This window comes from Xenopus tropicalis, chromosome 2 (genome assembly GCF_000004195.4).
Source record: "Xenopus tropicalis strain Nigerian chromosome 2, UCB_Xtro_10.0, whole genome shotgun sequence".
Taxonomy (NCBI): Eukaryota; Metazoa; Chordata; class Amphibia; order Anura; family Pipidae; genus Xenopus; species Xenopus tropicalis.
This window is the reverse complement of record NC_030678.2, coordinates 42,501,342-42,513,026: the sequence shown is the minus strand read 5'-3', so window position 1 is coordinate 42,513,026 and position 11,685 is coordinate 42,501,342. Positions and strand designations below refer to the sequence as shown.

General features: G+C 39.7%; 1 protein-coding gene across 3 annotated transcripts; it reads right to left on the bottom strand.

The window, feature by feature from the left end:
- Positions 1–2,536: 2,536 nt before the first annotated feature.
- On the bottom strand, positions 2,537–10,973 carry abhd11 (abhydrolase domain containing 11). Of its 3 annotated transcripts, XM_018091329.2 has the most exons (8): positions 10,917–10,972; positions 9,361–9,486; positions 8,617–8,711; positions 7,544–7,679; positions 6,570–6,743; positions 5,784–5,954; positions 4,837–5,018; positions 2,537–4,567 (listed from the first exon to the last, which is right to left on the bottom strand). In XM_018091329.2, exons 5-8 carry the CDS (start codon positions 6,690–6,692, stop codon positions 4,429–4,431), a joined length of 615 nt encoding a protein of 204 aa, XP_017946818.2. In that variant the 5' UTR covers positions 6,693–6,743; positions 7,544–7,679; positions 8,617–8,711; positions 9,361–9,486; positions 10,917–10,972; the 3' UTR covers positions 2,537–4,428.
- Positions 10,974–11,685: the final 712 nt, after the last annotated feature.

The window sequence follows — 11,685 nt, the reverse complement described above, 5'->3', positions numbered from 1 at the left end:
AGCACGGACCATCCTTGTGTTATCCGAAGCTTCTTGTATCACATATTGTAGCTTTCTTGCTTGTGTGTGTGTTACTGAGACAGCTTCCCAAGACTCCCTATTTGTATGTCTAATAAATGCTCAGTTATTCTGAAGAAGCTTGTCTCTGAGTCTTCTATTCTATAACAAGGTACTTTGGGTTACAAAATTCAACATCCTTTAATAGATGAAGGAATATAGTATGTAGAGAAAAGAAGCTACGAGACTAAAGCATTTAAAGAAGGAAAGGCTAGTAAAGAGTTAATCTCAAGCTGCAGGCATACCTTCAGTTGTCTCAATAGTGCCCTTAAGTCTCCCCATATTTCACCTGTTCAGAAGATCAGAAGCCAAACAGGAAGAAAACACGCTGAGCTGGGTAAAGAAATTTCCCATAATGCCTCACTCCTGCACAGACACCCAGACCAAGTGTACATGCTCAGTTAGTAAGACCACATTCCATAGAGGGGGGGGAGTGAGTTCTTAGCATTCTTGAGGGAGGGGGGAGCAGGAAAGAGCAGAGAACAGAAAGCTGTGTCTGTGACACAGGAATTACAGACACAAGAAATCTTTTTTCAGAGAAGTCAGTGCAGCGTTTCTGTGAGTGCTTATGGCTGTATTTACATAGACCTTACTGATAAAGCTTACTGAGTTTTTACCTTTATTTCACCTTTAACCGAGGAGAGGAGAAAAAAATAGTTTTGGAGAGTGAGCCTGTGGTTTAAAGTTTCCTGATGGGCCACTGACTCCCAGTCCGGCACTGCATGTAATCGTGACAGCCAACAGAGGCAAGAAATTATCAATACCTACAGCACTGAGAAGGCTCAGTCAGTCTATTGCTTTGCAATAATGTGTTAAAACCATCCCTGAGGGGGCCTGCAACACCGCTTGTCATCAACATACAATGCCGCTTTGACATCCTTACCCCATGGTTTCACAACAGTTCACACTTCCATTCATGAAGGATTAACATCTGCATCAATGAGCATCATGGTACCATTGTGACTGAATCATACCTTCTTACTACTGTCAGTTTCAGCTAACACCTACTGAATAAATTGAATGGAACCATTGTGACTGGATGTCTGTGACTGTACTACCCTCAAGGGTTTAAATACCGGCGAATTCCCTATCAGTCATTTGAACTGAAGAAGCCACTCGGATGAGTGGTGAAACCTTTTCAAGGAAAAAAATCTGAAAAATCCAGTTGTTTTAGACTTAATTCTACTAGATACTGTTTAACACAGCAGCTTTATCAGGCCTCAGACTGGGATTTGTTAATAAAGTTGCCTAAAGTGGGCAAAATCATGCTAATCCGGTTGGTTTGGCCCTAGGGCCAAACAATAGCATTACGGTGATAGGATTATAAGCTGTTGGATCGAGGACTGTATTAATGAGCCAATGTGGTCCTTGATCCAACAGGAAAATCAAACCTACCCAATTGACATTGGCCAGATATAAGTAGGGCCTCATACAAAGCAGATAAACTGCCAAATTGGTCTGAAGGACCCCAATCAACAGCTTAAATCCGCTCATGTATGGCCACCTTTAACCATTACTGACAAATGAATAATGTACACAGGAAAAATTAAAGGGCTCTTTTAAAAATGGATGCAAACACATCCAGGAGCACTACAGAAAACTGGGGTCTCACTAATCATTTGCCACTAGTGCTTTCAGTACTGCATCTATGCTCTGCCATAAACAAGCAGTAAGTAAGGAGCTCCTGATTGCCTTGTACCCTCCATTGGCCTGACCTGCATGTTGTAACTGAAGCACAAGCTAGTGGGGTGTGCCAAAGGATGCATAAGGCAAGCCCACTTTGCTATGAACAGCAGTGCCAATTAGAGAGAAAGGCAAAACTTTGTGCTCCCACACATCTTCTTTAATTCAGACACATTGGTAGGTACTTGGGCATGAACTTCTTGTTTTAGGCTCTGTCTAGCTTCTTGTTGGTTTAAAGTCAGATCTTTGACCAATTCAATCCAAAAGTTTAATATTGTTTTTCCTCAGGTATTCAGATGTAAACTTGCATTTGTGCTTTGGGTTAGTGTTGATGTATAACCCAGATGCATTATATTTGTGAAGATTCTCATTCATCCAGGTCATGGTATATATATAGTAATAGGTCAAATCAACAAGTCAATAAGTCAAATCAGCAAGATCAGTTGATCAGACCTATTACTACAGATAACCCAGCTACACTTGAGCTTCAGCTCATAGACAGGTGGCAGAATATTTCCCTGAAGAATTTTCAGGTACAATGCAGAATTTATTATGCCAGATTGTCCAGGTCCTGAGGCAACAAAATGTCCCAGCGCCATCAAACTACAACCACCGTGTATGACTACTGGCATAAAGTTATCCCTGTGCAATGCTTAATTTCCTTTATGGCAGAAATAATGGGACATGTGTTGTCGGAGTTCTACTTTTGACTCATCTGTTCATACAACATAATCACAGAATGGCTGGGGTTCATCATGGTTTTCTTTCCTTCAGGCAAATTATAAACACTGAACAGTGGCTGTTAATACATAATTTATTATTTACAGTATATCTGTCTAATTTACAATCAATTATGCAGAACAAATTCATTATTATATTCTATTTTTGAAACAAAAAACATTACTGTATTACATGGGAGACCCATTTTTGTGCCCTGGCCCATTGCTCAAGAATCTCTGCTTTATATAAGGTCAGGTAGGATCAAACACAGGTTATAAATATACAGAATTTTAAGCACAGACACAGTTAGACAAATGCAAAGAATGGTAACTGGGGTGTTTTGACCACTGATGCCCTCTTATGTAAGAAGTCAAAATACCCTTTCCTGCCTTCAGCTGCTTCCAATTCGGTCTGGGATCACTTGGGAAACTGTTCCTGATGCCTGGTAGTGCCAGCATCTGCCATAAACATTTCCTACTGAAATTCATGTGAAGTGACTGCAGGTTGAGAAGGAGGTTAGGAGTGATGTGATGTGAGATGTGACTACACAAGTCAAAACACCATGTGTGCCCAGACCTCAAACTGTATTTAATAAGCAGCAATGCTTTGTTATATATTTGTGGATCATTGTGTACATGTAAAGACAAATGCAAGCAGCACTATAACTGGGTGGGCTAATGTCCTCCAATCATAAAACAGCTTACAGTGCTTTACCCTAAATCTTTCCCTGTCTATTCCTTGCTTTCTTTTTGCTCTATGTATAAAATAATGCTGCATCTATGCTTAAAAACTCAACTTGTGAACTGAACTGGAGGCAGATATATCAGCATTGGGATTTTCATGGTTTAAGAGGTTTTTGAAACCACGAATAAAGCAATTTCCACTAAAACCACAAAAGTTTAATCATTTATTAAAAGATCAGGGGTGAAAAAGCACAAACTAATTAAAATGCGGAGTAAAAGTTTAAAGAATACCAAAACCTCTAAATTGTTAGAATTTTCATGGAAAAATAAAAAACCCAAAAGCTCTAATCCCACAAATTAAATAGTTTCACAATAAGCCTAGTATAAGCTCCCATCGACTTCTACGTGACCTCGACAGTGTTTTTTGTGGTTTTGACACATAAGTGGCAAAAAATGTGCATTTTTTACTTGAAGGAATGAGTTTTAGCACAAAAAACACAAATCACAGGGGGAAAAAACAGACTATAGTAAACGGCCCCCCTAAGATTTCCCAATACTCTTCTGTTTGTTAAAACAAAAAGTGAGTTAAATACTATAGTATTTCAAACCACATTTATAAAAAGGCTGTCAGGCACAAAAGTCAGGCTACAAGTTCTTGTCTGAATGCTATTTAACAAAAAAAACTAACAAATATGTGCAAATGTGTGATTTTTTTGCTCCTTGCCCCTATTCTCATTTGACCTCTTTATATCCTGAACCCCTTCTACAAGGTAGCAGCCAGGGGACTAAGGAGTAGAACAACATGCTATTCTTTTACATATAACTTAACAAAAGGCATATAAACTAGTTTCTGCCATCATATTCTATGTATCTGTTCAGCTTGGCTTATTCCTTGTGGTTCTGCCCCTAGTGGTAGCTAGCTGAAAATTGTAGGAATAAATCCTGCAGCCTTGGTGATTCCACCCAGCACTTTCTTTCAGCCACTCTCGGGAGCATTCTTTGTAGTTCACCCTTTCATCCATTGTGAAGGTTTGTTTAAAGAGGAAGTTCACCTTTACACTAGCTTTTATGTTTGAGGTAGCTAAATTGCTCTTTTCATCATGGCAAAGTTTGTTTTTTTATTCTCATACAGTTTGTCAGTCCTTCTTCCAGTTCACTCATTGGTTAAAGCATCAGGCAACATTCCCACTGTGTGATACTCACTTTCCTAATGAAACATGGCAGCTCTTTCCTGTATCACTTCTCCTAGTTGTGACAGCACTTTTATTCAGGTATTTTAGCTGGATTAGGCTGATTCCACAAAGTTACAGATAGAATTAAGAAAGTCATGGGTTTTGTCAGCATGTACCCAATGCCCTGCTCCAAAAATATACTCAACATTGGCACAGGGGAAGAGTCTTTCTATTTCAGGGTAATTCTCTGAGCTGTCAAAAACAAAAATATAATAATGCAAATTAATGGGTCAGTGTAAAATTGGATGCAGTTGACTTCTGTTTTATAAATAATAAATACTAGAAGCATATATATTTATGTAAGTTGCAGAACCACCTGCAATTCTGTAAGTGATATACAAGGTTCCGTCTCACATAACCTGTACAATTAGTCCTATCCCGAAACATAACAAAATAACCCAGCAGAACTATTGTGGGGCCTGGGTGAATAGCAAGCCCTGCTGGGGCACTTGGAAGCTCACCTGATATAAGGAGAATTTGCTCCTCCCAGAAACAGGGCAGGTCCAGGATAAGGCTCCTGAAATTCTGGGAAATCTAAGAGATCCTGCAAGTGTTGAGATATGACTTCCAGATTCACCCTCCATTTGAAGGTTCCATTCTCCTGCACTAGATTGGTAAGTAGAAACTGGCGAATTGAAGCTTCCTGTAGGTAACAAACGTGTATTTTGGAATATGTTCAGCCCAAGATATTCCTTACCTATGCTTATAAGTATTAATCTGCCCACATTAGGAACATTTTGTGCAAAGAAAGCCAAAACATATTTTTAACACTGTAGAATGACTGACAATAACGGGACCTAATGTTCATCTCTCTGAAGTCCTGTGAACTTCATTACTTCACTTCTAGCCATGGACAGGCACCCACACATTTATCTTGTTTACACCGTCCATTTTTGCTGGCTGATTTGCAGTTCTAACTTCCATTTATACCTATTCAAAAAATCAATTATGTAGTTCCTAAAGCTTCAGGGCAATGACAGATTGGGTGCTTTGTCGTCCGCAGGAAATCTCCTAATTTCAGTCAACAAAGTGCCTAAAAAAAATCTTAACCCCTTCCAATCCTAATTAGCATATGTTAATTAGGATTCAGATTCGGTTTGGGATTCGGGAGAATCCGTCAGGGTGGGTTCGGCCGAACACAAAAAACTGGGTTAGGTGCATCCCTAGTTTCAGACAATGAACAGTGATGCGCAATAGAAGCAATAGTGGCATGTCATAGTCATGAAGTGAGAATAGTTTATATGGTTCATAAATGACCGACGCTTGTGGGTTTAATAAATGTCAATAGGAGTAAATTACAGCAAAACTTAGGCAGCTTTCCATGTCCAAATGAATGGAGATAATAAACTGTGATCACATAGAGTTTTTCACTGAAGGTTAGACAGGAAGGTAAATGCTGTTAATATACCTTTACTGTAGAACTCAGTTGCTCCTCTGCCAGTCTTCTGGCTGTGGAACGAGGAATCTTCCCTTCAAGATGTACTTTCTGCATGGCTGCTATGTAATGTGGGAAACCAGTCTGGGGAACAGTTGGTGCAGGGCTGATGTCCACTGATACTAAGCGCTCCACAAGCTTAGGCTGCAAAACAGCAGATAAAAATGCTAATATTTACATTACAAAATCTCAAGTATCTTAACATCATGCTTCAAAGTATTATGCAGCATAAGTATATGACAACAAATAGAATTGATTCTTGTTCCAGGGCATGCCACGGGAAGACAGAAAGGCTGCAATGCTTTACAGAATTACAGAACCCCATCTTTCCTCCTAATTCTCCCCACTGAGGCTAATTTACTAACATAGGTACTAAACTAAAACAGTGCAGTTAACCATAGCAATGGATAAGCTTTTTTTTTTTTTTTTATCCTGAAATAGACGGATTAAACTATTTGCAGACTGACTGCTAATCGTAAGCAACTATATTAGTGATATTATAAGCGTTATTCCCCGCCCCCCCGATGATATATTACGTTGTGAGTGCAGTTTTACAGGATTAGAAAATAAACCATGTATGGTTCATTATTTCAAGATTTTAATGAAGGTACTTATATAATGGGCTGTTACAAAACTAGTGACATGAAGCTAACAGATCTTGGTTGAACATTTCTAGGCACCTTGATTTTTCAGTTAGCAACATAGGATTAAATACACAAAGCTACACTTGTACATATTTACACCTGTTTTGCCACTTACTTCCTGCAGTGCCACTGTCATTGCAGTCTTGCCTCCCATACTATGCCCAATAAGAACACAGCTAGTGATCTGAAGCTTGTGCAGGATCTGGCAGACATCAGCACTCATTGCAGGGTAGGTCATAATGTCATCATGAGGACTACAGCCATGGTTGCGAGCATCCAGGGTTAACACCTATCAAATAAAGAAGAAAGTGGCACAAAATAGATAACATTACCATTGCAATCCATGATTGCTCGAGTACGAATGTGGCTCTTCCTTAAAAAAAATGGAACTTTGTAATTTAAATGTTTTTTTTTTTTTATCAGGCTTCTATCCCCATCTGAGCTCTCTTTCTTCCACTCCTCCTCTCACCTTTCCCCAGCCACTTTTCTGTTCTCCCTATTTCTCAGTAATAGTTCTTTAACCTCTCCTCTCAACATTTCTTCTGCACTCTTTTGCTTCTACCAACCAACCTGCTGCCACCTCTTTTGGGCACAGCTACTTCCAGCAACCCATCTTCTGTCACTTATTGTCACGGTCCCTGCTATTTTCCCCATATGACAAAACCCATAATGCTCTTCCATTCCTTTTTTGTGATCTTTTACACAATCACAGCACAATCACACAACCATGCCTTCAAACACCAATTGGACCTTCATTTACCAGGTGTGACAAGCATCCTGAACACAATACTTGGGCAGTAACTGTGCTGGTATCTGGAATGCTGCTGTCCTTTTATGCTGTACCACTGGATTCGATATGCCATAGTTATCCTGGGAAGTACAATTTTGCTCACCCTACATTTCTATAACCATAAGCCATTATTTCATCTTCAATATATGTGTGGAGGGTGTGCATGCGTGTGTATGATGGGCAAGTAGTAGGTGTATTATATACACAATTCCAGGAGTGATGGTGGATATCCAGCCACTGTACATTCTACTTTCATTACCCTGTTTGTCTTAGTGTTTCTAATATATATTTAGCCATACCTTTCTGCCTGTCTTCCGTACCAAAGCTCGAGCAATCGATTGAAAGTTAGATTTGCTGCCAAACAGCCCATGAAGTAACACCAGAGGGGGACCAGGAGCACTTCCATCATACAGATCATAAGACAGATCCACCACACTAAGGATGAAAAGAAGATTTTAGTCTCTGCATCATAGACTACAGTGTAGATCCAAGATTACTAAAAAAAAAATTCAAAATAAACTATCCCAGACAATTTATTGCAGATTTGTAGTTCACACCAAGAAGGGTTTACATAACACAGCAATTTTCAGAAAGAAACTTTACTGAATTTAATGCATCACTTTTAATCATTAGCAATAAACATATAAGTAAACATGTCTATGGGAAGCCATGGCAGGAGGTTAGGGATGTTTTGCCAAGTGCTGTTTTCCATCTCAGTGCAGTGGAGGTCAAAATGTCCTCTGTGCCATAGACTTGATATGGCCCACACAAAAATTTTGACAAAAGCAGAGAGAGATAACAACAAACTTATATAAACAGCGAGCAATCAAAAAGAGGTTTGGACTATTAAGTTGAACATAGGTAAAAAACATTTTCATTACAAGCCTTATTTATCTGGCTTCCCTTAAACTTATGATTATGTATAATATCACATCAAACAAACCAAAACAAATTCCACATGTTGCTAAACTTTTACACCAAACAAATGCTGGGATTTTCAGATCTTGTTGCCAATCATTTCGATAAATTCCTTTCCTTTCCACTTCCTTTGCCTTCAAGCTGCCATTTCCGCTGCAATAAAAACCTTTTCCATTGCTTTATTAACATTAACCCTGTATCTATAAAGACATTATTTCATATCTTGGACCCATGTGAGACCATTCTACTGTCACCTCCAGCATATAAACTCCATTCAAAGAGACACACCGTATATCCTTATGTGATGCAATAACCCTAATGATTGTACCACAAACACACTGTTACCCCCACATAATAGCAAAAACTTCAGAAATCCTCTGAACACTTTCAACTTCATTATGCAACATAAAACCATCCTTGCATCCTCCTACTTTTTATACTTCTTCAGTCTCACCTTGCACCCCTAACTGTTGACCAAACGGGCGCACTGTTGCTCGCCTTTCAGCCAAAATATGTAAGATTCTCTGGTCATTCAAAAAGGTAATAGACCTGGAAAAGAAATAATAGCAGGCATGACTTCCTTAAATTTTCAAGCCCTTACATACAATCAGGGCTCCACCTATCATGTACTGCTGAGATTATATGTAACAATGTTTCCGAAAGGCCCCAAAGCTCAGAGATAACCTTTCAATACAACCTACTGTCACCAAACTGATAACATATAACTGACCCTCCAGATGTCAAGACCAGCAACACCTTTCTAAATGGTAATCTTCTACCTTAGCTACTAATGTCCAGCAGTGCCTGTAAACTGCCATTCTCCACAGGTGCTTTAACCTTCTCTCACTACTTAATCTTACAGCACTTAATAAACATCTCCAATCATTTCTCCCAAAAAAAGTCAATATAACATACTGATAATAGGGGTAATATTGTAAGCTGCAACTAACCTCTCCCCTCCGTTAGGGGTTTCTTACATCTCTCTTTTATTATTCTTTTCCATGCTTATAGCAGCTGTTAAGTAAAGTAGTGACTGATTATAACTTTGCAGTTGCAGGTAATGCAGCATAGTATGCCATCTTAGTTGCCACTAAAGCATTTAGGATTTCCCTGACTTTGTTGCTATACAGGTTGTGGGCAACATATCTGCCTCCCCAAATCTTTAACATTTAGCCCCTCCTTTACTCATTGCACTTACCGTGTTGCATGGGTGTTTTTATCCGTTGTTCCTGTTTGACAGCACAATTTTCCATTTCCAGAAGCGCTGCTGGAATAAAAGGCCCTCCAGTGTTGCCACAGGTGCCATCCCTTAGACCCCTGAAAACTAAAATCAGAAAACTATGAGCCACAGAATTGGACAGCGTAAGATGTCTAACTAAAATGCTATAATGTGAATCTGATTTAATCCCTTATCAGCCTTAAAAAACTTTGCATTGCATATATGTGTTGTGTATATTCTGAGTAGGTACCTAAGCACAGATAACTGACAGGAGCCCAGAGAATGTTCTCTGAATTAGCAAAAAAAGAAGATGGGGAGCATATGGGCATCTTCAGAGGCACAGATCTTCCCTGCAAAAGGGCTGTAATGACCTTATTCTGGTACAGTAGAATCCGACATAAGAGGGGCCCTATACAATGCCCCATGCAATCTGCTAATCAAGCACTGATTGCATTAGGCAGCACTCTATTGAAGAGGGGAAGGCAGGGGGTGGCACCTACATCAGGGCCCTGACTTTACTAAAGGACACTGCTCTCTGCACAGAGGGACGGCTTTTTGATCCAATGCGCCACGCAGCGAGAAGCATTCACTTGGTTGTGCTTGTGTGCCCGTAATATGTAGCATTTCTAGCATAATTCATTAACCACTGCAGAGGAGTTTTCAGGCACCATCTATTGTATCTTTGGATTTTCTTCTACGGGTTCATGGACATGGAGGTTTCAGTTGCATCCCCAGTGTGCCATTCATCAGCGAAGTGTTTGTATGGGAGGATCGGGTTTAGTTCTCCTTTAAAGTTCTTCTTTAGTTTTAAAACAGAAGACAAGCCAGTCACAATTCTCTCACCATGATAATCACTTGCAAACAATCAACAGGAATTATGTTCACTGGCTGAACTACCAACATTTAAAGTCTATGTACCTTTCCCATTCATCCCTGTGGGTCTGTAACAAAAGACTTTAACAAAAAAGCTTTGATATATTTTTTTGTCTTCTGAACTCAGAAAGCTTAATTACTTAATGGGACAATGAAATAAAAAGGACAATGTTTTCCCACGTCAGTAACTGAAGCTACCTGCTGATTGGTTGCTATGGATGAGTAGACCTGTAGAAACCTTTGCACCCTCATCCCTCCTAGTAACCACTGATCAGTATTTGACTCCTAGGGCTGCTGGGACAAATGATTCACAGCTTTTTTTAGAGAATTCTATGAATTAGTAGGATTCCTTGACATGCAGTATCATTTATGGTACACAGCGTTGTAAAACATGGGATCACTATTCAGGTTTCTGGAGAGGATCAATTGGCAAAATGTCCTCTTCTTATGAGAGCGACACAATTTACATTTGCAAATTTGCCCAATTTACCACATCCTACCCCTGCTGATGTCAGAGAGCGGCAGACTTCAGGAATGCTTTCGTTCCCTAGGGTGCCTGCATGTTCTTTCCCCTACAGCCTTCATACTACCCAAGAGTCCCGCTTTATCTAACACAGTCCAACAGTGCCGATCTCCCAAACACATCCCGCAACGTTACTTACATCTGCCGCAAAACTGCCAACTTCAGGGTCATATCCTCCTGTCTTACAGAAAACCCCAATGCCCCAAGTCTCATCACGCGAGACTTGCGTCACGACTACACGTAAGCGCAGTGACGCATCACGTAGCCAGCTTGTGGGAGGGGCGAGTTGCGTAGCTCAGTCAGAAGCTGAAAGTTTGAAAGTTGCGCTAGCTCTGTTTGTACACTGGTCGCGCCCCCTACTTCTGTTAGGCAACAAAGATAAAAAGAAACAGAAGAGACTTGACTTTCATGTAGAACTCATTTGCCATGGAAATATGTGACAGGGAACTTATTAAAAAAATAAAATACTTTTTCCTGGTTGCCCGCAGTACCAGTCCCCATCAGAGTCACATCTCCCGAACTGATTAAAAAGGATAGAGGTTATGTGCAAACTAGGGCCAAGTGAAATTGCCATCATTTTAATCTTTGTTAATTCCAGGTTTGTTAAACATTATGTAAGTTACAATAAGAATCTCGCACACATCTGCGTTATGAAGACCTAAACATTGTAAAAACCTTTTATGCTTATATAATATCTTTAATATCTTAATCACAGGTAATGGCCAGTGACACAGATCAATGCTTAGGTTAACCAGAAAAGAAAGAAAAGCAGATATAAAGTCCCATTAAATAAAACTATAACTGAAGTGGTTCACAAGCTACCCATAACACAATATTTATAAAGATTGCAAATACACCTAGGGGCACATTTACTAACCCACGAATGGGCCAAATGCGTCCGATTGCGT